Source organism: Pelmatolapia mariae, linkage group LG7, assembly GCF_036321145.2.
Source record: "Pelmatolapia mariae isolate MD_Pm_ZW linkage group LG7, Pm_UMD_F_2, whole genome shotgun sequence".
Classification (NCBI taxonomy): Eukaryota; Metazoa; Chordata; class Actinopteri; order Cichliformes; family Cichlidae; genus Pelmatolapia; species Pelmatolapia mariae.
The window spans coordinates 30,512,927-30,539,841 of NC_086233.1; the positions used below are offsets into that span (position 1 = coordinate 30,512,927).

Genomic DNA, 26,915 nt, shown 5'->3' on the forward strand with positions numbered 1-26,915 from the left:
CCAAACAATTGTAGCATGTAAAGGACAATCTGAGCTCTTTGGATTTATGGAAATGGTGCATCATCCCTGTGGAGCAGCAACTGTGTGGCCATGCACTGCTGGATTTGTTGCAGTTTATTTATTGTTCCATTCTGCTACAGTCCAACTTTGTGGTACGTTTGACAGCACACTTAATAGCATTAAATTATGCATCATCATGCATCATAAAATCCCGTTTTTGTTTTGCTTCTGCACAAAAAAATTAAAAATACATATAAATACTAGGGGTGCAACAATACTGGTATCGATATTGAACCGTTCGATACAGTGCTTTCGGTTCGGTACGCATATGTATCGAACAATACAAAAATATTTATTTATTTGATCTTTTCTTCTGACGATGCTGTCTGTGTTGAGCGCTCAGTGGATCTGCGTTCGACTACTCCGCCTAGGCTGCACAGTCGAGTGCAGATCCACTGAGCACAGCGCAAGCTAGCAAGACAGAAGCTAAGCTTGTTGCAACATGGCAACTGCCTCAACGCTCCCTGAAGCTGAACCTCCCCCACCCTCATTCAGATCTGGCGTTTGGAACTATCTTGGTTTTCATGTGAAGCATGACCCTGATGGTAAGCGCGTCATGAACAAAAGTAAAACAGTATGTCGGATGTGCCACGCAATGCTCAATTGGTGGGAACTAGTGCGTTAGCGCAGTTAGCTTGTTGACGTGTTGACGCCGTCCAGCCCCACGCACGGGGCGATCCGCAGTAACTTGTTAACGGAGATTTGCCGCGTTATGGCGTTAATGTCATTTTAACGAGATTAACGCTGACAGCACTAGTGGGAACACAACGAATATGACTGCACATTTACGCCGCCATCATCCTAGTGCAAAGACAAGTGGAAGCAGACAAAAACAACAAGCACGCATGCTACAAACTTTACCCGAGTCATTTAGACAGCCGTTAGCACATGATTCTCCTTATGGGGACCTGATATGTTTAATATGCTGCTGAGAATATAGCCCAGAAGAAGGCTATAGTATAGCTTTTATTTTGGAAAGAGCCATTTCTCTGTAATAAACTCTCTTTTTCAAAGATGAGTGATTTCTCGATCAGATAGATTTTTTTTTTTTTTTTTTAATTTTGTTGTTTCAGCAACATTAAATTTAAAAACTGTACTTTTGAGTTAAAATATATATTTATAATTTTAATAAATGACAAATTAAAAAGGCATGAACATTTTTTTGTATCGAAAAAATATCGAACCGTGACACCAAAGTATCAAACCGAACCGAACCGTGAATTTTGTGTATCGTTGCACCCCTAATAAATACATATATATATATTTGTATACACTCTATAAATAAATGTCTTATAAAAGAACAAATTTTGTCAAATACTCATACATATGGTATATCATTATATATATGAATGTACATTCAGCCTTTTTGCTGCTATCCTGCAGCTTTGTAAGCCTAATAGGACTGAAGGGAGGAGGGCAGTACATCCATGGGTAGATGGTTTGATGGATAGACAGAGTGATGAGAAGAGTACAGAGAGAAGTGAAGGCAAAACAAGGGGACACAAGATAAATTGGAGATTTCTCACCACAGGGTGTGAGGGCATGGAGACAAAGAGATGGATGAGTGTTGTTCCAGGGGTGATGGGGATAGAGGATGGATAACTGTGGATAGAAATGGCAGATGGATGAAGAGAGAGAAAAGAAGGAAGCGGGTGTAGACTGACTCAGTCTTTGAAATGAGGCCTTTTTGATTGAATACTAGAGAGAATAGAAAGAAACACTGGAAGAATGATTGAATTAAGGGTTAACTAAATAAGAGCTAAATAGAAAGGCAAATATATTAGCTTTGTCAGGACATGTCACACAAAACGGGTTAATAAAATTAACATTTTCCTTTTTTACATCAACTCAACCCTCAGATGGGTTAAGAATAAACCCAATTTATATTTAAATTATTTAGTCTACAAAATGTCAGAAAACAAAAATTACAAAAAAGTTAAATGGCCTGTATTTGTGTAGCGCTTTACTAGTCCCTAAGGACCCCAAAGCGCTTTACATATCCAGTCATTCACCCATTCACACACACAGGTGATGGCAAGCTACGTTGTAGCCACAGCCACCCTGGGGCGCACTGACAGAGGCGAGGCTGCCGGACACTGGCGCCACCGGGCCCTCTGACCACCAGTAGGCAACGGGTGAAGTGTCTTGCCCAAGGACACAACGACCGAGACTGTCCAAGCCGGGGCTCGAACCGGCAACCTTCCGATTACAAGGCGAACTCCCAACTCTTGAGCCACGATCGCCCCACCGGAAAAGTTACACAACCTTAGAGTCTGCGGTCTGGTTTACGAAAGATACTATTTTATATGAGAGTAACCATACAAAAAAGAAGAGGCATTAAATTCTCACATTTGAGCAGGTTGGCTATTGGAATATACAATGTAGGGAAATATTTTGATGTGCATTAACAATGTTTAACATTGAAAACGTTACATAAACAAATGTTTAAATTCATATAGGATGAAAATCATCTACAGCTGAAATGATTAGAGATTGACTGGAATGTGGGCTGCATTGAAAGTAAATAATGGAATAATGGTATATGTGAGAGTAAAATGATGAAGTGGAATGATGCAATAAATATTGAAAGAAGCGTGCAGTGATAGAATAAGGGCTAGATTCAATGTGGAGAAAAGGGAATTCAGGATGACCAGGATGTTGGAATGAAAAAAAAAGAGCTAAATGCTTTGGATTCAGAATGAGGGGGAAAAAGGTGGACTGAAGCAGGATTGAGCCTTTGTGATGTTTGGATTTGGGCTACACTGATTTCACATGACAAAAGAAGAAAGACTTAGAGGTACAATACGGGCAGCGATGTTGGGGGAGAGAGAAAGGGATGTCGGGGGAGGGGATGAGGAGAAAGACAGCAGATACGGGATACAAATTAAAACAAGTGTGACTACTGGTATCCTTAATTAACAGAATTACTTGTAATAAAGAAAAAATACCTGCTTGTGACTGGAAGGATATTACATCTTTGGGATACATCTCAACATTTTTTAATATTTTGTTTGGAGATAGTTGTCTAAGTGTCAGGGGTAGAGTTGGATTTCCCTTGACGATACTTTGTTTCAGTGCCATGGCTCCCCTGATGTTCCTCTGTGTTTGCCTGCCTGTCAGACGTCACTGTAGCATATGTCAAACTTGATCTGGCCACAGTCGTGATGCTGCCATCAAAAACAGTCTCACTGGCGTAGTAATGTGAAGAAGCTTTCTGCCTTCTCCCTCTAGGGATTTATGGGGATAGTGAACAAGCAGCTCACACTTGCAGTGTGAGGCTTGTGGTTGATGCTGTGGTGACAAGGGTATTACAGTCTCTTGCATAACACAGAGATACACACATGATCATGGCAGCATCTGTCATTTTAGTAGAATTACCATCATGTGCCGATAAGGATCTGAGTCTGACATGAATACTCTGGGTGTTTTATTTTTTCCTGTGTATTTTCAAAATTGTTCAGTACATTACATTTTTTTCACTATATAATGCATACCACATAGACCTACATCCTAAAAGGAGAGGAGAACATTTTCTTTCATCTCCCATGCCATTTCAAGTAGTACTTTTTTTTTTCTTAATGGTAAGATTATAGGAAAAAAAAAACTACAGGAGAAAAGGAAATGCTACTAGCAACACATTGCTTGTACTAAGTTGGTCCCGCTTTGCATCAAAACTACCTTAATTCTTCATAACAGAAAATCAACCAAATGCTTGAAATATCCTTCAGAGATTTTGGTCTATATTGGCATGATAGCATCATGCAGCTGACTCATATTTATTGGTGCACATCAATTATATGAATCACTGCTGTATCCTTAATTAAGATCTGGTGACCGTGGAGGTCATTTCACTATAGTGAACTCATTTTCAAGTTCAAGACAGTTTGAGATTATTTGAGGTTTGTGACATGGCACGTTATTCTTCTGGAAACAGCCATCAGAAGATGAGTACACTGGTAATAACCAGATGGACGTGGTCAGCAACAATACTCGTTTAGGCTGTACTCAGTTGGTACTAACAGGCCCAAAGTTTAACCAGGAAAGATCCTGCACATCATTACACCAGCCACCACCACCAGCTAGAACCCTTTATACATTGATGGTAGGATTGGCCTTACTTAGGTGCTTTCATGTTGTTTACACCAGATTCTGATGACAGACAACGTTTTTCTAAACTTCTGTTGTCCATTTTTGATAATTAGATCAGAATTCACTGGACCCAAAACACCCAGTAGTTCAAGTAAGATACTTTCCAGCCTGTATCTATGTCTTTTTAATTCATATCATATGAGTTTAGAGTATTCAGATTCCCATACAGAAATGTTCTGTCATCCCTCATCACAGTCAAAGATAAAGAGTGCAAATATCAAGTTGCAGGAAACCATCATCTCCTAAACTATGAATTGACTAGATTCATCAAGGAAAGAGCCACCATTATTCTTTTTAGATCCTGCTCAACTGGAATCTGCTAATGGCTTCTTTCATTGAACTCTTTCCTCCTGCATCATGCTCTCTCTCCAGCTTTCTCCCCACCCCCTTCCCCCCATCATCTCCACGTGGTGATGCTGTCATGATAACTAAAGTGCTTCCTGAGTGCTTGTTGGGTAAACTGACTTTCCCAGAAGAGCTTCCTCTCTTTTACCCTTGCCCCTGTTAACATGCATACACACCCACATGGTTTTATCTATACTTGTGAAGACCTTAATTGACTCATTGTCATTACCATACCTCTGACCCGAGCCATAACCAGCATAGCAAGTTGCATAATCCCATTTGTTACACTAACAGACAAATGCATCATCCTCACTCAGACAATACCTCTAAAAGAAAATCTCTTTGAAGAAAATGGGCCAGCCATTTGTCCTCACAAAGATGGAAGAGCAAACGCTCATGCACCCACACAGACACGCAGAAACACACGCACGCATTCCTGCAGTTGCTGAAATATTCATAAAATGCTTCATTCAGCAGAGCGAGGTTCTTTCCATGAAAGTCTGGCCATCTCCAGAGTCCGAGCCAGTGGTGGCTTAGTACTGATTATTTCGGCACTATATTACCCATAATGCATTTAAGAGAGGTGATGAGTTTCCAACGTTTTATAAAACCATCATAGCTCTACAGCAATGATGCAATGCAGGCATGCTATTTTTTTTGTGTTGAGTCAGATGGATTTAAAAACGTTGAAGCTAATATATGTGTGTGTGTGTGTGTGTGTGTGTGTGTGTGTGTGTATATATATATATATATATATATATATATATTACTTGATTTCTGGTACCTTCTATCTGATTAAAAACAGGTGGATTATACCATACATGCAAATTTGTGAATTAAAAGTCATAAGAAATTCACAGCCTAATTTTATACATGTCACATATCGCTGTCCTATCACCTTTTCGCAAGAGCATGGCTGTACAACTGAGATCCCGACCTTTGTACACCTAGTTTGTGGATCCATGTTTTCTTCATGGTTGTTGGTCCGTTGATGGAGTCTAATATTTGGAAGTAAATTAATGTCAGCTAAATGCTGAAAGGGCACTATAGTATGTTTTATGACTAGTTAAATTGTTTTCCCAAGACATCCAGTCAGCATATTATGATTTATCACACATTTCTTATATTTACTCTTTTTCTCTAGACACTTACTGAGTCAATACATTGGGTTTTGTTCGAAAGCTATTGTGACCTGGATGCTTGACCTTTGGGTTTCTGCTTGTGGTCTGATTGTGAGAATAATTGAGTTGTGAACAATGGCCTCCTCTGTCAACCAACAGAAAGGAAAACCCCATTCACTCAATTGTGTATTATTACGGTATTATCATCCTTCTTTGTTTGTGTTCACATAGAAACATGCACAAATATGAGCATGCATTGGCACATGCACACATGCAGAGGCACACAAACACAGTAATACAAAAATAATAAAGGTATGAAACATCTCATGCATGCACACCCTGAAACACGTTGTGTTTATGATTGTTAGGCCAGTAGTTTGCTGTGGGACAAACACAGGAACAGGATATTTACTGTGTTTCCTCAGCTGGTTTATTAGTTCACAATAGTATCTGCTAACAATATAGGCAGTGCATTGAAATTCAGCCTTGTGAGTATTTGGATTTCTTCAGTCAAAGTTTACTTTTTGGTCAGTCCTGCTGACTGTGTGTACTGTTGGAAGAGTGACGGGAAAGATGGAAACATAAGTGGTTGTCACAGAATGGTGTGAGCCATTTGTGTTTCCATCCTCATTTCATCTTTTTTGGCTGTTTGGTGGTTCAGTGGTGCAACATAACTGCAGTAAAAACAACTGGACAGCTACATTTACAATTTACTGTGTAGTCCGATATGCAGTGTTCTCTAGCAATCTGATGCATTGGTATGATCAGTAATAATCCATTAACATATTATGTAATTATACATAAGAGATCTTTTTTTTAATATATTTGCATCCATACAGTTTTCTAAGCCCATATAAATGAATTTAAATCCAGTGTTCAGACACAGTATGTGGTCCTTAACTTTAAATTCTCTTTCATTTTAGTCCTCATCTCAGTACGTCTCCTTCTCTCTGCCTTAATCGCTTACTCGCTCTAATCCCACCAAACGACAGCCAGTCATATAAATCAACATGTTTACAGTGAAATGTTTCCAATTAAAGAGGACGTTCGTTAAGAAGCATCAACGGACACCGCTGGATCCTTAATTGCCTGGGATGCCAGTGTATGATGCATATTAATTACGTATTAACCTTACAGTCAAAAACACACAAATGCACATTAGTGTGTATTGCATATTAATTACCTATTACCCTTTGTGCTGTGCATTAAGAGCTGCGTGGCATCAGAAAGACAGCTTGCCCAAGGGCAACACACATACTCGTACACACGTACATTAATACCACCAACGCCGTCTATTCAGGTTGCATTCACAATGAGGAATGAGCCATTTCAGTCAGCCAGGCATGACCATAACTAATCTCACTGCAGGAAGTGTGTCTGTTAGTGTGTATACATATGTGTTTTCGGTTATTTGCGCATTTAAGATGGTTAAAGAATTAAAGCACCTCATCCGAATCCAGCTGCCTGCATGTCCCTCGCTATTGTTGTGGAAATATGAAAGGTGAGTTGGTCAAAAACAGACAGTAAATGTAATGTAAAATAAATGAAGTGAAAAAAAATCACTTAAAAATAGCACTTATTTTTAATAAACCTTTAGTAATCAAGCTGCCATGTAAAGTTAATGTAGACCACTTGCATGTTATGCAGTCCTATCTAGACAGTTGTACTGTGGATCTTAAGGCTGCCCCTCAGCTGTTTCTTGGTCTCAGATTCTAGACTGTGTTCTTAAATTTACTCTCTGTGGCTTTTTAATCACTTAATCCTATTTCCAACCTCCAGTTTGCTTCTCTGACCTTCACAAACCTTTGCATTCAAATCCTTTAACACATAATTAAGTGAAGAGAGTGATACTGATATGTAGTCATGATATATGTTGTCAGCTGTACTCATACAATTCGAAAAACACATCTATAGACTTAATTTCTCTGCATGTTCTTTGTTCATTTGCATGTAGAGCATGGATAATCTATTTATCCTAAATGAAAATGGAAATGAAGTAGAATTAATGATAATAAATACCTTAACAAGTAGTCATTAGTCAACTAGAATTGACTTTTATTAAAGTGGCATGCAATGGATTTTTTTTCATGCCAGTTTGCACATTTTAATTGCAAATGTTTATATCATTTTCATAATCATTTACAACTTCCAGGGGAAAGACATTTCCATACATTAATTTAATTTAATCAGAGCGCATCATCTCGTCTTTGACGCCACACTGGGAGCAAAAGTCTATCAGTCTATCAAACGTGGAATAGAAAAAATAGATTTTTCAGCTAACAAATAGATTTATTTTGCATAAGCAGTAAATGTCAAAGTAACAATGATTTATTTGATTTTCATTATGGTAGAGTGGTTTAACTATTTCCCAAGAACAATTAGAGATCATATATGTGTATATTCTCTTGAGTGACAGCTGGCCACAACGGTGGCCAACAGACAAATTAAGAAGAAAGAAAAAAAAAAACATCCAGAATGTCAAAACGAGTTGAACAGGAAATCCAAGTAGGGAGCCATCATAGTACCACACTGTGCCCACACCATACTGTTTGACTGACAGGTGATCTTTGGGGAGCGCCACATACACGCACACAAAGTCACAGACACGCACACCTGGTGATGAGAGCTTACCAAATCAAAAAGAGATGAAAAATAAATAAAGATAATCCATCATCTTGGCATTATACCTGAATGTAGTATCAGAAATTATTAAAGAAGTTTTTCTTTTCTTTTTTTTTCATTTATTTATTTTCTGTTTTGACTCTACTCTCCAACACTCTACTTCACTGTTTGGGCACAAACATGCTTGTCTATGTATGTGAAATGAGCTGCCATCCCATTTTTATTGATTTGACCATGGGGGTTTGGAGGATGAAGCCAAGGAGAGCTAGAGACCAGACAATGGCAATAAATCTATATGCAACCACAAGTGTGTAGGTGTGTGTGTGGTAACAGGCTCACAAAAAGATTAGGTGTGTCCTACTGCCCTGGCTCGCACACCCATGTTGAGGGTAGTACATCATTGCCCTAACAAAGCACATTAAGTAAGGGAGTAACCATCAGTACAGAAGCTGAAACATTAAAATGCTTCATGAAACAAAAATACACAAAAATGTATCTCATGGAATAACTTTCTTAAACACCTGAATGTAACAAGCCATACAAAGGCAGTTAAGCATAGAGAATGTCACCAGATGTAATCCTGTCCTGAAGCTTCGCCAGCTTCATAAATGTGTCAAAAACATTATCTTGAGCCCCAACTTATAATTACAGTATGTGAGGCATTCGAAATGCCAAACAGATTTTATAAAAGGCCTGTTTCCGTGTGTGTGTGTGTGTGTGTGTGTGTGTGTGTGTGTGTGTGTGTGTGTGTGTGTGTGTGTGTGTGTGTGTGTGCGAGAAGCAAAGGTGAGACTTAGAGTGATCCAGGGCAGAGGGAGAATTTTTCAGGCCTAATGTTCCATGACAACAGACCAAGGTTCCGTCAAGGTGAATCAGAGCCACTGCTGCCTAACGACTGAAACACACACACACACACACACACACACACATACACACACAAACCATCCCACCAGTCTTCCTTTGTCTCGTCCTTTCTTCTCTTCTCTCTCCTTGTCTCATCCTTGTAAGCTTGGCTTTTCTCCTCCTATCATTTCCTTTTCTCACCTTATCTCTGTTTTTAACCATCACGTATTGTTTCCGTTTCCTAGTTTTTGTCCTCCTGTCCTCCTACCTGAAGTTTAATTATGTAGTTCTTAATCATAGCTGCGATCTGAGTGGGCTTCACAATAACTGGGGAAACAACAGCTCCTAAATTTAGAGGACAAGCAGAGTCTTTTTTTCCTCAATTCTCCCCCTTGTCCTGCTTAGTGATATAGAAATATGCCACTGACTTTGCAATAACTTATAAAACTCCACTTATCAGAAATTATCTGGATGACAACAGCCAAATCGTTAAGCTAGTTTGTGAGATTGTTGATGTATGAGTGCCATTTAACATTCACAGTGCATCAGCATCCCGTCTACCTGCCCCACTTAGATCAGCCTGAGATCTGTCTGTGTGTGTGTTTGTGTGGGAGGAAAGTAAATTTTGCCTGTTTTTGTTCTTGTCGTATTTGTTTGTAAATGCTGCACATATGGCACCGATATTGTGAAGCAGATGCAAGTCCAAACTTAATCAGGTGCTGGTTATAAATCATTGAACTGAAGATAATACAAGAAGGGAAATCCTTCAATGAGGAAAACTTTTTGATTAAACAGTGAAACATGAAAAGCAAGGTTATACAGGTTGACTAAAAGAAATAAGCCCCAGAGGGATATAAGAAGAAATCAGACTTCAAAAGAAACAATATAAGTGTGACAAATGCTTCTTTTAATTTCAACTATGAAAGTGCTGTATATCTCTGACGAGGAACCTCAAAACAACCGCAACCACCCAGGGAAAATTTCCTACCAGTGTGATGCTGACCTCCTTTTTTTTCAAAAGAAATAACCATGTCTCTTTCTCCCCACTTTTTTTTTGTATTTGTACCTCTCTCTGTGACCCCTTTTCTCCTTTCTATTTATATGTCCACTTTTATCATCTCCCTATCCACCCCCAAACATCCTCTCTCCTCCCTGTCTTTCAGTCTGCAAAGTGGGGTTTTACCGCTCGCTGCTGGAGTCTTTGGCCTGTAGTAAATGTCCACCTCACAGTGTGGCCAGACAGATGGGAGCCACTGCTTGCAGCTGTGAAGACGGATACTTTAAGCTAGACTCTGACCCTTCTAATATGGCGTGCACACGTGAGGATATAACCCCTTTATATTTGCTCATGCTGACTTTCAAGGCTTTTGTTTATCCAAATGCTTCTTTGTATTTCTAGCTGTATCTTCTTCTAAGCCCTTTTCATCTCCCTCAGGCCCTCCATCTGCTCCTCGTAATGCTATTTCTAATGTCAATGAGACCAGCGTCTTCTTGGAGTGGTCCATTCCTATGGATACAGGTGGCAGGAAGGATGTGCGCTATAACGTCATCTGTAGACAGGTCCTGCCAGACGGAAGGGGCTTGGAAGAGTGCGGTCCCAATGTACGTTTTCTGCCACGCCGCACTGGCCTGTCGAACACCTCAGTGATGGTGGCTGACCTGCAGTCACACACCAACTACAGCTTCTTATTGGAAGCCGTCAACGGAGTGTCAGACCTAGCCAAAGGCCATGCAAAGCAGTATGTGTCACTTAATGTGACAACCAATCAGGCAGGTATGTTCCGCCAGATTTGACTCATCATCACATTCACCATAGCTGTCCACTCCGCCATTCGAACTTATCCTGAATTCTCCAGCAAAAGTCATCAAACGTTTTGTCATAACTGCTTCTTCTCCACGCTTATTTAAAATGCCACAGACCAACTGGCATGCCAGATTCATCGCATGACAATCTGGGTTTGATAACAAAGACGCCAGATGATCAAATTATCACAGTATTTGTCCAACAAATCTGTTGCTGTATTAATTTTCACTTATGCATTATCCCTGCAGCGAAGGAGAGAACATGACACAGTGGACAGCCTTTTTTTTGTTTTTGCATCCAGCTATGTCATCGAAAAAGCAGCTTGGTCCCCTCAATTAGGCGCATCAATGAGATTCACAGGAATCTGTGGCATAATGAAAGCTCTGTTATGTGTATGGGCTGTCGTGCGTGGCAGCAGGTGTTATTCTGCATGTCTATCAACAGTGATGGATCATGCTGATGCCATACAAGTTTACATTTGAATTTTAGGTTGGTGAGGGCTATGCTTGCTCAAGTGTGAACAAAAAAACAAAAACTAGGCTGGTGTGATGTTCTGCATTCATCATTTCTGGGAGTATGCATTATATGTGATGCCAGAGCAGCTTAGCAGATCTTTGTAACCATGAAGTCAGCTTAAGCAATGCACCAAATGAAAACCACTAAAGTGGCCAAACACATATTGGATAATGAAAGAGTCTAGCTACTTCACATAGCTGTAAATACTGGATGCTTTGTTAGCTTCCGTTTAAATGAAGATTAGGATTCACACTCCACTGGGAACCTATTTTTTTATGGGTTAAGAGTTATGTGCTTTTGTTAGTTTTAGTTTTATTTGCTTGTAATGAAATGGGTAGCGCAAAGCATAATGCAATGAGAAAAATACAAAATTACTACTCTCTTCCCCAAGGCTTCTGTCAGGAGAAAAGGCAAGAGGGGGAAAAAAAGCAATGTTGAAAGAATGTGTTTGTTCCATTTATTTCAACAGATGGTTCATTGGCAGCCAAAGAATAGCAGTTATTATTAGTAGTATCAATGGGAGGAGCTGTACAAGTAATCAGGAAGGTACAGTTTGTGTTTAGGAGGACAGGAAAAGGAGCGAGGCAGATGGCTGTCTAACAGTCAAGACTACTGGCAGTTCTCTAAATGTGTTGTCACTGTGGCTGTCAGCACACTGAGTGGATTACACCAGACTACACAACTCAAATTCAGTTTATTTCAGTTGTAGCTGGATTAAAGTTAGGCAGTCACTGGACCAAGTGGAGATTAGGGATTATGTTAGATTACACATGGCTGACAGAGTCACAGACCAATAAAGTCTGCTGTACTTTGGCTTGTATCTGGTACATGCTACTGTAAGTGAGGGTGTTTTTTTAACATTACCTTGAAAACAGAATCGTATGAGCATATTGAGAGCAGCTTGGTGGTTAACTGTTCTAATTAGTACAAGTATAAACAAGCATGAATGTGCAACCCGGCCGTGCCATCTGAAGTGCACTCTAAATGCCTTACTCTGTGTAAAAAAAAAAAATGGTAGAAAGTAGAAAATAGTAGATATAACACCTCTTTCCAGTGTTATTATTCAGCTAATTATTAGCTAGATTCATTAGCCAACATAGCAACATCCTATTCTGAAAGGTGGCTCAAGCGTGAACTTGTGCTTTCCCAGCATGTGTAGGGTTTTCCATTTGATGAGTATTTAAAGGTGCAGGGAAAAATAAAAAATGAGGAAACTATTAGGCTAGTAAAGAGAGATGACCCTAATGCTATAGATGTCACCAAGACTCACGTATACCATTAACTGTGCAAAGGTTATAAGCCAATCTTCATTTAATATTTTTCTAGGAAAAAAAAGAAAAAAGGTGCAGCACATTATTGAAGCATGTGTAAACATACATAGAAATACAATATATTAGGCAAAAGGCAAGGCAGTTTTTCTTTTTAATGTCCTGGCTGAAATTCAACCCCATTCACTTTTATATTTCCCCCCTGACCTCCTTACATCTTAGACAAAAACGTGAACCAAAGATTTCACACAATCAGACCTGTTGCCACTGCATTTCAGTCCAATTCTTGCGTGATTTGGCATACCACAGCCTTTTTTTTCCCTGTTTTCTATCCTTAAGAATAAGACCATTTCTGATGAGTGTCCAAAGAAAAATTTTGAAAGACCTTCAGAAAGCCTAGAGAACTACTGCTCTGCAATAAACATTACAAGAAAGCAAGAACTCTGCTTGGAAGCAAAAATATAAAAAAAAAAATAAAGAGGGAATTTTTGACTTTTGATTGACAAGTAACAGGTCTGTGTTAGTGAAAGAATTTTAGTTTTAGGTAAGAATCCACTTAGAAAGCCAGCTTTGTTTATGTAATTCAGTTTATGGTGCTAAACACTGTGAAACTGTGCTTTAAATATTGCATTTTGGATTCATTTACAAAGTTTCTCAATGTCATGATAATGACACAGCCACTTGTGTAATTGCGCTATGTCATTGTACTTAATTGTAAAATAATAACAGCAGTGAGTGTTGCCTGCAGCTGCCTTGGCTGATTTTATGTAGATTGTATTGACTTAGGAGTGAAAACTTTCAGATCAAATCTTTTAGATGTTGCATCTGCTTTTAAAACCAAAATTATTTCTGAATCATTTCAGAACAAATGAACTTAAAAGTACTAAAGTTAGAAGTAAGTCCACCCCTAGGAATAAGAGATCCTTTTAGCCCGAGGATGTTTTTTGAATACAGCTCCTAGCTCTTTGTAGCAGTAGGCACCAACCGCTGTTTGTGTAGTGCGACTCATAAAATCAACAAAGTGAGCACTTCAACTACTGGAAGGCTGTGTATCAAGTGACTAACATTATTTGGAACAATCATTTTCACAATAATCCTCAGGCAGTAATTGTAATGAGTGATTTAACATGTTCTGATCCATCTGCTCTTTAGTGACAGATGTAATTACTAAGTGAAAACCTCGATCAGCACTTTAACCAACTGCATTTTTCTTGTGCTCATATGTGACTGGTTTAGAGTGTGCTTCTGCTTTCTGACGGTAAAAACAAGGTACTGAGACAAAACTACTGCTAAGGCTTAGGCAGGGAGAGAGATAGAGTCAGAGGATCTGCTGTTTGATGTGTGAAAAGTGTCACACACGATAAGTTATCCGTGAAATAGGTGATTTCACAGTGTCCCCGCGAAACCCTGCTGAATAATAAAGTGTTGGTAGTTGGGAAGAGGAGATCAGGAGAGGTGAAAGACAGGAGAAATGTACGACAGAGAAGGACAGAACAACAGGGTAGAGGGGGCAAAATGTGGAGGGAAAATGATAGGATGCTTGTGATAAGGAAAGAAAAGGCGACATAGCAAGAAGCTGTAACAGCAGGAAAGATAAGCAGAGGAAGGAAGTAAAGAGAGGATAGTGAGAGTCTGGACATTAACTGCTTGTACACATTCAAAAATACAAAGAGCACTGTAGGCGCATGGAAGCCCACATATATTTCACTGCTTTGATGTTCCTTGGCACACTGGTATATAAATTTGATAAGGTGGCTTGCTAGCACCTGCTATTATGAGGTAGAAATTAATTCTGAAAAGAAAAGTAAGCCACCAAAATGCTCATACAAGTTTCCCTGCAACCCAGTGATTGTTTCCCATATGTTACATTTGCTCAGACATTGATGAATGTTTGAAACAATTAGCATATTACTCATTCTACACAATCAAAAAGGAAGCTTTGAAATCTAAATAGCTTTTTTTTTTTTATTTAATAAGCACAAGTTTTACAGCTTAGTTTTATTAGGATAGCTCTGTCTGTTTTAAAATATCTTATTTCAGGTTATTTGTTCCTGCTGTAGGCACATTGAGTGCCACTTGCACAGTAAATGCTCCCAAATACTTTTTTTCTGCTATTGGCTATTAATCAAATGTACCATGATACATTAGCTTGCGTGTGGTAAAAATGTGCTGCCTGGTACTGTACCTATTTATTTTACTTTGATGTGGAGCGTGCAATACTATGCAAAAGTCTTGAACCACCTTTCATTTCTTTAGATGTTGCTAACAGGGAGACAGACTTCCCATCCAGTCCTTGTGCATGACTATTTTCATATGAATATCATTTTTGTTTCTAAGCCACTTACACTGACCTATGAGTCATTCAATTATAAAAAGGCACCCAACCCAAGGTATGAACCAGTGTGTTTTTTCTACACATAACAGACAACTTTAAATTGTATCTTTAATCACTTTGTTCCGAACACTTTGTTGCAAAAACACATCATTTGTTTCTATTTCTTTAGTTGAAACTATGAATAATGCCATAGATCACACTGTTTGACAGGTATAACATAGTATTTTTTCACCCAACAGTCTGGCTCCCAACAGTTCCAACAGTATCTTAGCAAAGAGGTTATATTGTTGGTACCATTGCATTCTTTCTGTCTGTATACATGATAGCTCAAAAAGTATTAAATTAATTTAGATAAAAGCTTTGTAGGGTTGTAGAGTGTGTTTATTTTAACAATCCATTCAAATTGGCTTACATCCACCAAGGTCGTCAAGGTTAACTCAATGATTTAGTGGTTTAAAAGGGACAAAAAGCCTTCTAACGTATAACTTAGGAAACTGAATCTTATAAGTGTGGTGTGTATTGTCAAAATATAGAAAGCCCCCAGTAGCTCAGTTGTTTGTGCATTAATTTTCATTTACTTCCTCTAATTTAAAAAAACAAACAAACATTTATATCCTAATTAATCCAGCAACAGTAAATAAATGTTATAAAATAAAGGGAGAGTGATGCACAATGCAAAATTCTGTAAATACATCAAATTGGAGCGGTTTATGGTCACAGCATTAAATCTCCAAGCCACAATTAAAATATTCCAGCTATTATATTTTTTTGTCAATATTGATGTGCTGGTAGGGAAGTGGATTGTGGCATGATGCTGGATTGGTGCAAAGCCACTAATCGAATGTATTGCATCAAAAGAAAAGGCAGATTAAAGTTTTAAGTTCCTCGCAAAATAGATGATAGCAGTTTTGGTACTTTGCAACCTTAGTGAAGACATCTCTGTCCCCTATCTCCAATTCATTCTGTCTCAATCTATCTATCAGTCATTCCGAGAGGGTAGTTATAAGATAAAAACGAGATCGTTGAAAGCCGGTATTGATTTTGGTGATGTGCAGACAGATAGTGGTCTGGGAGATTTATGTTTAGCACTGTGATAATGTTGCTTTTATTTGTTACATTGGATAGCTGTATTCCTCCAGTGAATGGGTTTTACCTTTTCTAAACTCACTCTTTGTAGAAAAAAAGTATCAGACGGATAGCAAATAGAGCATTACCAGCCACCAGGCATAAACACCAGGAGTTCATCTTCATTTGCGTTTTCATTGGCATACTGTACGTGCTCATTAGCAGTTATAACACGCAGTGGAAGTGTTTAAAGCTAGAAGTGTCATTACACTGTTTACCCCGTTGTTAAAATAAAAGTGTTGCTGGGTCCCGTCTACACTCTTTCAACATGTCTCCTCCTCGTCTTTCATTTTTCACTTTTTTTTGCCTCTTGCATTCCCTCCTCCTCCCCGTCTCTCTCTTCTATCACCTCTCCTTCTGTCTCGATTGAAAATCTGGGTTTTAAAGCACTTGTTTTAGCGTGACTGCTCAGTGCTATTTTGGATATATACAGATATTGTGCATCTATGCTTTTCTGTATTTGGTGAAAAGGAAGAGACAGAACCAAGTGAGCCAAAAAGTGTTTAATCACTGTGTTTGCCGCTGACCAACATTTCTTGTTTTTAGGTGTGCTTCAAATGTAAACCGACTTTGCATTAAGTAAAGCAACAGCTCAGTGAAAGAGTGTAAAGTAGCTTGCACATATTTCCAACTAACTAAAATAGGAATGGCTATAGTTTGGATTATAGTCTAGAAAAAGTCAACGGTTTTAGTTTGTCTAAATTGACAGAAAAATACATTTTTAAGAAGTTTGCTACCTTGTCGTGGTGGAGGCATTTGTGTGCCCCAGGGATCTCAGGGGCTATGTTGACAAGGGGCTTTCATCCCCTGGTAGGCTCTCCCATGGGAAATTAGTCCCGGGTGAGGGACCAGAAAAAGAGTCATTCAAAAATCCCTATGATTGAAAGATCTAGGAAACAGTTCACCCTGTCTGGGATAGGGTTACCGAGGCCTGCCCTGGAGCCCTGGAGCCAGGTCCATTAAGGGTGCCCAACGGTGAGCGCCTGGTGCCTGGGCCTTAGTCCATGGGGCGCGGCGAGGCACAACCCGAAAAAGAGACATGGGTCCACCCTCTTGTAGGCTCACCACCCAGATGAGGCGCTTATGTGCCAAATGACAATACAGAGTACCCAACCTTCTTGGAGTCCCTGGGTGGGGTACTTGAGGGTACTCCCCCTGTGAACTCTGTCGCCTTATTGGGAGACTTCAAAGCTCATGTGAACAATGACAGTGAGACCTGGAGTGGCGTGATTGGGAGGAACGGGTTTCTGACAAGGATGTCTCCTAGATGCCTCCTGGGTATGGTGTTCCGGGCATGTCCCGCTGGGAGTAGGCCCTGGGGCAGACCCAGGACATGCTGGAGAGATTATATCTCTCAGCTGGCCTGGGAACACCTTGGTGTTCCCCCAGACAAGCTGGAGGAGGTGGCTAAAGAGAGGGAGGTCTGGGCTTCTCTGCTGAGGCTGCTCCCCCCGCGACCTAGCCCCAGATAAGTGGAAGAAAATGGAAGGATGGATGGATTATGATTTAGGTAATTTTTTTGACTAAATAAAGATTTTAAAGGCATTAAAGGAACTTAACCTCTATAATTAGTGTCCTTATTGTTTCTTTGTGAAAAATAATGTTTGACAACATTTTTGATGACAATTTTGAGACAAAATCCCTACTTCAAATCTAAGAATGATTTATATAACCCTAAAAATCACAAGCTTTGGTAAAAGGCTGTATCCTCTTTACAAATCCTTTTCAAAACTTTTGATTAAATATAGAATGGAAAACTGCATCCATTTTTGGAGGGTGTAAACTTAGATTTTGGTGTATTGTTACCCATAAAGCTGCTGGGAAAATAAACCCTCTCTCTCATCATTGAATCCAGGCTTTATACCATTTAAGCATTGAGTGTGTGTGTGTATGTGTGTGAGTTTCGGTCTCTGGTTTCAGGCTTTTAAGATATTACAGATAACACTTCTGTGCAACCATCCTCTCAAGATACAGTTACTGTGTTTGTAGCGATGATTTATTCTCTGTGGACTTCTGCTGAGGCCATTGAAACCTAAACGGTGTTTAGCATTTGCAGTAGCCACACATTCACACGCACATCCACGCGCATCAACATTCACACACACACACACACAGGCTATAGGGATGTTGCCTGAGGGAGCATTTTGCCTAGTTAAAAGCTCTTTATGTGTCAGAGACTCTCCAATTGTCCCTCTGAGAGATGAACCAATAGTTCAGGTTACAACAGGATGGCTTTACGATTGATGTAAACTTGCAGAACAAAGCTCACTTCAAAACTGAAAGGATAAATGAAAGAAAAAAGGCATAAATGAAAATGTAAGCTTTAAAGAAATACAAAGAAAAGAACAAAATACACAAATATCTTGGATTGTACATAAAAGTGACACATTTATGTCGTTATTTTGTTGTTTGTGTTGATGCTACATTAGAAGAGTTTTACAGTGTATTTCGTAACCTTTAACGTGTGCCAAATTTGGTACACTAGACACTTAAATGTGAAGACTTAAACAGTTGAATTCATATGCTTCTCTGGCAGCACATGCTCAGCAGCAAGACATAAAGGGATGGTTTAATTAGACACAGGTGCACCTTGTTGCCAAATTGCAAACATGCTTCTGAGGCAGAGCTGCTTGGGAACCAAAAATAATATTTTTTGAGCGGGAGCTTGACAGACAAAAGCAAACAACCTCAGAGAGGAGCCTAAATTCCAAACATGAAACTCATAAGAAAAAACATGGCAAATTATGTCTTTGAAAGAAATCACCGAACAGCAAAGATAGATATCCGTTACTGTGTAAGTTGTTACATGAAAAACCTCTTCCTCTTGTCGCCATATTTAAAATCCTCTTTAGATTTTTTAATCTACAGTTAAATTTTTCATGATTTACAGCAATCACAGCATGCATGACAATTAGTTATGTGCATGTAAACATCAAAGGATGAGGTGTCCTCAAAAGAATGATGTCTTGTGAATGCTGATGGGATCCAGCAGATTTGACAACATTGGCACACTTTGCCACGTGCCTTTGTGCCACTGTTTATTAGAGTTTTATGCCTGTGTTATTTAGTTTTAATAATGTGAAATGCAGTGAGAAGTGCAGTGGGTTGCATCATATTTAACTGCTGGATTGTGCTATTTATGTTGATACTTCAAACCGTACTATTTTCTTTGAATCTTTGTTTCTGCAGCACCGTCCCCTGTGAGTGTGGTGAGGAAAGGTCATACAGGGAAGAGCAGCATTGCCCTTTCTTGGGCAGAGCCTGATCGTCCCAACGGCATCATCCTAGAGTATGAGATCAAGTATTTTGAAAAGGTAAAAAAAAAAAAATAAATATATATATATATATATATATATATATATTTTCAAATCTTTTCACAAAGCTGTGTACCTTTGTCTACTGCCCTTGGGCCAGCTGTGTTTTCCTAGTACCTCCCTGAACCTCTCGTACAGTAGAGGTTTCAGTTTTAAAAGCACTGGTTTGCCAATTTAGTGTTTTAGTGTATACAGTTTTGAACAATATGTACTATGAAATTAAATGTACTATACAACAGAAAACTCGTTTGTAGGGTTCTTCTTGTTCAAGCTTTTGCTTTTAGTTGTACAATAGATGTCATATTGACTTTAGTCCACAGACACACACACATCATATAAACATTTCTGTTGATAAATACAGAGCCAAATGTCATTTTCAAAGTACATAGCTAATGACACTGGTTGTCTCTGGCCTTTTTTAAGAGTATATATATATATATATTTAAGAAACTGACCATGCTTGAACAACCTCTAGCAGCACTTCCCCTTTGCCCTGTATAACACATCTAATTTGTTACAGCTACAGATGTGTGTATCTTACTGAAATTTTGTTTTAAGCCAGGTCCAGTGAGAAAACTTTGACTTCAAAAGTCTTTGTAACAGCATAATAGCCTTTTTTTCCCCTTTTTTGTTAAGTTGGACTTAAGTAGGGACAGCAATTTGATGCTTCTGTGCAGATCATTGTTCCTGTGCCCTTCCTCTTTTCTGCCTGTAATCCTCTGATGTCTTCTTTTCTAAGGTCACAATAAAGGTACATTGGAGAGCAGGGTAGGGTTTGTGGTCAGTGGTGAGCTAATGGCATCTGGCTAATGGAGGCAGCATTTAGCTGAGTTAAAACCTGATGTGGTTACAGTTGGAAAAGTGATCCCTACACACAGGCATTTAGACACACTCATGCTCGCATATACCACAGGTAGCTGCGGAGAGAAAGCAGCAATAAGCTATATGCATACAATTTGGCAATATAATTATTGGGGCAACACATTTTTGACAATCAAAAGTACAAAAATGTTAGTAGAACACATGAATAAATTAAGCTAACATTCTCTTTCTTCAACTAAAGGAACAGGACTCCAGTTACACAATAATAAAATCCAAGGACACTGAAATGGTGGTGGAAGGCCTGAAGCCCTCTTCAGCTTACATCTTCCAGGTCAGAAATGGGTTTCACAAATTAAGGGACTGATAATGGAACTGGGATGACAAAAGGGAAGGAAAAAATATTTAAATATGTAGCAGTGACAAAATAGTTTGTCAGTATTGCCTAAGATCAAGCAAATCCAAATGAATTAAAGTGAAGTATGGTGCATGAATGATATGATGCATTACAGGTACGAGCCAGGACCTCAGCAGGCTATGGTGCATTTAGCCGGCGCTTTGAATTCCAGACCAGCCCTTACTGTGAGTACACCAAAGAGAAGGAGAGAATGACAATACAATGAAGTTTAACTTGTACACAACTCCCACCTGTGTTCTGGGGCTGTATCAACAACAGATGCCAGGTGTGGTTTTGTGTTTGTGTACTGTGTGTAATCCCATGTCTTTTCTTTGGCAGTAACTGCTACTAGTGAGCGTGCTCAAGCTTCGATAGTAGCGGTGGCCATCACACTGGCTCTGGTCCTGCTGGCAGTGGTTGCTGGATTCCTGCTCAGTGGGCGGTAAGACATAACCTATATACCTGCAAAAGAAAATCAAAATATGATATAAAAGTATATCCATGTGCATGTGTGTGTATATCACCAATATACACCCACATGCACATGGCAATAAAAACAAATACAAAATATTAGCATGAGAGTGCTACTGTGTTACTTTTAATAATGTTCCTGTTACTGGAAATATTGAATTAAAGTTACGGTCTGTAAAATCTAACCAGTAGATGTCAGTAGATTGCAGTCAACGGAGTTCTGTTTTCTTAATCTTCCCAATTTACCTGCATAATCCTAACTACGGTGGTCACTGTAGGACAAACAGCTCTGGACTTGAGGTGCCTGTAAAATTTAGTGATAGGAGTCCGATAGCAGTTGATGAGTCAGCGAAGCTCACTGTTGTCTGATGACAGGGATATTGTGTTGAGTTGTTGAGGATATCCTGAACTTTTCTGGTGGCAAGTGCTGTTGTTTTTGACGGTGTTGGCTCCTGTCAGTGGCATTAGTGAAACTTTTTTGGAGTGGTTCAAACATTGTTGAATAAAATGTGAGAAGGCAATCAAACTGTTTATCAGCGTGAAAGTGTGATATTTTGGACACTCGAGCCTAAAATTATCTGGCATGGTGTTAACTTATTACCAGCTGTTGTTGATTAGACGGGAAAGTCACATGTCAGTAATTAATTGTGATATCAGGAATAAATAAGTATGTTTATGTACATTATGCATGTTTTCATGTGTTTGAGCCCTGAATTGGGTTCAGAAGATGAGGCTTGGACATTTTCTCCAGATGCCAGCTGGGTTGTATGTTTCATTCACATTTTTGCTTCTTTCATGAAGAAGCATAGGTATGAGCTTTCATTTAATTTTAATTTTAAGGGACAGCTTAGATTGAGCAGTTTGGAGACAAAGTTAGAGAAGCAAGGCTGAGATCACCTGAACATGCAGAGGAAGGATAGTGGATATTAGGCGAAGGATGCTGAATATGGAGCTCCCAAGCAGGGGGAAAAGGAAGACCACAGAGAGATTTGATGGATCTAGTGAAGAAGGACATGCAAAGGGTTGGAATGGTACAGGAAGCTTATGGGATTGGGTCAAATGTAGGCAGATGTTCCACTGTGGTAACCCCTAGATGGAGACGTTTAATGCTGAGGTTAAGTTTGTTGTTACTGGACTATGAAATTGCAGTTTAAGAATTTGAAGTGTTCAATGGAAGAAAAAAAGAGGTCCAAGAGGTCAAAGACAATTTTTTTCTTATTTTCTCCTTATTTAAAAAAATAAAATAAAGCAGATAATAGTGCATATTCTTCTCTGTTTATTTTATGTACAATATTGTATGTTAGTTTAATAATGGTCCATCATCACTTTATCCATTTCTGACCTTATGCTGAGTAACAGAAATTACAAATTTCAAATCTCGTTTCTGTCCCAGATATTTCTCTGTGGTTGAGCAGCATTATGGGATTAGACACATAGCTTGAAGTAAGACTTTTGTGATAGGTCAGGATTAAGGGTTGCTTTTTAGGTTATAACTACGGGGTGGATTCATATGAGTCAAGTGGATTTTCCTCACATCTGGTAGCACAACCTTGCTCATAAGCATTTACCATTTTTCAGTCTACAAGTCTGTCGCATTTGCATGCCCCCATGTGCATATGACCTTCACTTTATCAGTAAAGTCAGGAAATTTTTTTAATTATGAAAGAATGTTCCCCACGTGCAGACACAAAACTGCAGACGGAGTGATAATAGACAGTAGAGAAAATAGTCAAAGCCGGAGTAAAAAATCATTAGAACTTTTGTATTCCTCTGTTTCTTCAGGGTAGTTAAGTCAAAGCTCACATTTCAGTTTCTCTACTATATTTTGAGGTTTTCTAAGAATGAAAATACATGTTCGTTTTTCTCCCAGATGCATATTGTTGCTTCATTTACGAAATTTTCTTCTCTCCTTCAGTATTAGGTCATCATTTAAACAGTTTAGGTTTCGTGAATGCACAATTTTAAAAAACTGTATTTAATGTTGAACATAAAATTATGATGTTGGAAAGAATTCAGAAACAAATCAGAGCGATACAGAGTTGATTTCTGGTTTAGCCGAACAGAGATGAGGATTGCGGATCATTCCGGGGTTTTGTGTGTGGGGGAGGAGAGATGGAAGAATGCCAAATTTTCCAGCGATGGATTTAGGGCACAAGCACCACAACCCCCTCCCACCAATGCATCTCCCACACACCCACTCATACATGACTCTCCAGACTACACACGCGTGCACAGAACACATGTGTGGAGCCTAGCACATACGCATTGGTGTATGCATGGGTTAACACACATGTACGCACACACGCAAACACATGCATGAAGTTGGAGGGCATGCTCAAACCCCTTGACTCAACAAATCCAGCAAACTAAACACCCTCCAGGCAGACACACAAAACACGCACACACACAAATACAGACACACAGAGTCAACCCTCTCCAGCTGCCCATACAGACCCCTCTAGCCAAGCCTGGTTACCCTACAGAGAGGTCCGATGGGAAAGACTTGAACATGACCCCGCTGTGTGTGTGTGCGTGTCTTCATCTGTCTTCAAGAACTAAAAGATAGGAAAAATTCTACCATCAGAAATACTTGTTTGACAAATGACTAAAATAAATCAGTAAATTTACATTGCAGATATTTTAATTAGTTACTCTGTATCCATTTGTTGCGTGGTGTGTTTTTGTGTTTGCATATAGGATCAAGTTTAAATTCATTCCACATGTTTAATCTGGGTTATCTGTGATTATCTCTGATGCCAGTTGTAAAAATATTGACTTATAGAAGCTTTTTAAGCACAAACACACAAATATACAAATGAATGTCGGTTTTATCCACCAGGCTTACGCAGACATAATGGAAAAGAATATGATATAGACATAAACATAAGCCTTGCGGCTTCAAAAGTTCTGTTTTCAGTCTGGCCTTTCTTAAAAAGTGACAGATCTCTTTTTCCTGTTGCAAAAGTCAGAGTTGATATGTCGAGAAGGGCTTTCTTGGTTATTGATATTTTGTGGAAACTGCATTCCTTTGCTGACATCTTTTCTTTTCAGCAATATTTTTGAACACCTTAAAAGATGGGTTAGCAGATTCAGTGAGAAAATATAAAGCTTATTTTGCACTTAGATTCTTGGGGGAGGTGGCAGGGTTTGCTTTTCTTTGCTTGGGCTATTTTGTGAGATTACTATTCAAAAAGTATATTTTCCTGTGTTTTTTGTACTAGTTTGTACTAGGAAATAGTTGCCAAATGCCACTTTTGAGAGGAAACCACAGGGATCATTTCTTTTTTACTGCCTTTATCTCAAACTGCATTAATGCCGGAATTCATTCAGTCTACCTTGGTAATGGTGATAAATGTTAAAATACTTGCGCTATTTCAAAATAAAAGTCCCATTCCGAGAAATATCATCAGATTTAGTTATTCCCTCTCAGTGTATGTGTCATTGAGACAAGTATAATTTGACAACAATGCTTAGTCGCTGACTTTACATGTGTGTATTTAACAGCGCTTTGACATGACACTGACACTAATGTTTTTGGATCACTTCGTCCTTAGGCGCTGTGGCTATAGCAAAGCAAAGCAAGATCCCGAAGAGGAAAAGATGCACTTCCACAATGGCCACAGTAAGTTAAAGCCCAGACTCGTTCTGTATGTGTCTATGTATGTGGGCTTAAGTTCATCCAAAGTTTACAGTACATGTACAGTACAGGGTTCACACAGCGGTCATGTCTGGTCATGCCATCTCCTTTGGCATGTGCGTACTATAAGTACAGTTGACAGTGTTTTGCTACAGTAGCTATTCACTGAATGGCACTGCCACAAACCGGGCTCATAGCTACCAGCAAACACATAGTTGGCAGACAACACATAGAGCTATGATGACTTATAGATTGTGACAGCTTAATATATTTGTCCACATTTTTGGCATGACACCCTCTATCCATCTGTTGGTATGGAATCAATGCCAACTGTGATTGGTATATCAACTCCAGAGTAGTCAGGAAAATAAAGCCATGTCCCAATATGTGTGGGATACTGTTATATTGATTTGGACTGTGAAATGAAATGTTTAAAATTAGTGTTTATTATCTGCATGCCAAATTTGCAGGATGGATGAAAAGATGGTTGTCTTCTGGGAATAATTAATGGCACTAATTAATACATGTATCTTTTTTTTAGGCGTATGAATCTATTGTACTCAAATAATAGTGTTTCTCTGTGTGTGCTTCTGCAGTAAAATTTCCAGGGGTGCGTACTTATATCGATCCCCTCACCTATGAAGATCCCAACCAGGCAGTCCATGAATTTGCCCAGGAGATTGACGTTTCATACATCTCCATTGAAAGGATCATTGGTGCTGGTGGGTAAAAAATAATGTCTGCATCTGTGTGTGTACACCTTGGAGATCCACAGTTTCATATTTGGAGCATCAGTTTAAGCCTGTGTGTATCATCCTTAATTCAGAACCACAAAGGTAAACCTGTTTAATCGGTGCCCTGAAACAGCTTAACGTCACAAAATGCCTTATTAAAACACATAGACTAATAGCATAATGACTCGAGCCTAATTCTGCCTTCTGTAGAATTGAAACATTTTCTCATTAACACTACTGCAGTGTATATTTTCTACAACCTTCATAAACCTGTCACATTCATAATTGCATGAGCTTACATAAGCATAAGTTAAGAGTGTGCTTAAAAGCAACATTGTGCACAGACATAAATAATGTTTCCACTGACAAAAATGTTGACTGACCACATTTATTAGCTTCAAGCGCTTCAAGATTGGCCCCTTAAAGTAAAGAATATAAGCTGTACGAACACAGTGTGTCAGGCACAAAATTTCAGCTTTACTTAAAGAAAATCTATCTGTCTAGTCAAGGTTGATTTGCCATTTCATAATAGTTTTTACAGGTCAGGTTTAACTGAAATGTTGATGCCACTCTTAATGTCTACCTTTTTTTTTCCTCAGGGGAATTTGGTGAAGTGTGCAGTGGACCGCTGAGGCTGCCCGGGAAACGAGAGATCCAGGTTGCCATTAAGACCTTGAAAGCAGGCTACACAGAGCAGCAGAGACGTGACTTTCTTTGGGAGGCGTCAATCATGGGCCAGTTTAACCACCCAAACATCATCCGTCTGGAGGGTGTGGTTACTAAGAGTAAGTCATCAGCATGTGTATCCCTATTTAAGTTTAATACACTGTGTTTTGTGTGAAACTGCATCCTGTAGGATCTAGCACATATTGCATGTCACAATGTAAGTAAAACTCACAGCAGTTGTTTGGTGTAGATATATAGGAATCTTAAGCCTTGCTATGTTATTTTAAACTTGCATGCTGAACTTGATCAGTCCTGTAGTTTAACAGGTTTTCCTTTTCAACTTTTTTTCTGACTTACACTTAGTTAATGTCATAGTCTGCTTGTCAAGTTCAACAGTATCTAATATATTAACTTTTGAAAGCAACTGGAAAGCTGACAATTCAATTTCAACCCTATAATCTGTTTTACCTTCATGAAGATTAACATATTTCTTTATTTTTTTATTTTTTTTTGCATAACTGAGTGTTGATCTAGCTGCTAAGTTTATGGTGGCCCTGAGAGGCCAAACGGACGGCAACTTAAGAAAACACCAGCAATAAGAAAAACGGTGCAAAAGCACACAAAACACAACGGAGATAGGGAAAAAAAACAGAAAAGGAAAAACAAAAACGGAAATAGGAGAAAACAGA

At 39.0% G+C, this 26,915-nt stretch overlaps 1 protein-coding gene across 4 annotated transcripts in view; it reads left to right on the top strand.

Annotated features, from left to right (window-relative positions):
- Nucleotides 1-26,915, top strand: part of LOC134630959 (ephrin type-A receptor 5) — a 61,014-nt gene that overhangs the window by 17,426 nt on the left and 16,673 nt on the right. For 3 of the 4 annotated variants that reach the window (XM_063478794.1, XM_063478793.1, XM_063478795.1), the window contains exons 4-12: nt 10,304-10,459; nt 10,576-10,914; nt 19,378-19,502; nt 20,566-20,655; nt 20,834-20,903; nt 21,058-21,160; nt 24,744-24,811; nt 25,423-25,548; nt 26,160-26,345. In XM_063478794.1, coding sequence (XP_063334864.1) covers nt 10,304-10,459; nt 10,576-10,914; nt 19,378-19,502; nt 20,566-20,655; nt 20,834-20,903; nt 21,058-21,160; nt 24,744-24,811; nt 25,423-25,548; nt 26,160-26,345 — 1,263 coding nt within the window. The remainder of the gene's footprint in view (nt 1-10,303; nt 10,460-10,575; nt 10,915-19,377; nt 19,503-20,565; nt 20,656-20,833; nt 20,904-21,057; nt 21,161-24,743; nt 24,812-25,422; nt 25,549-26,159; nt 26,346-26,915) is intronic. The other variant, XM_063478796.1, reaches the window with a different exon arrangement.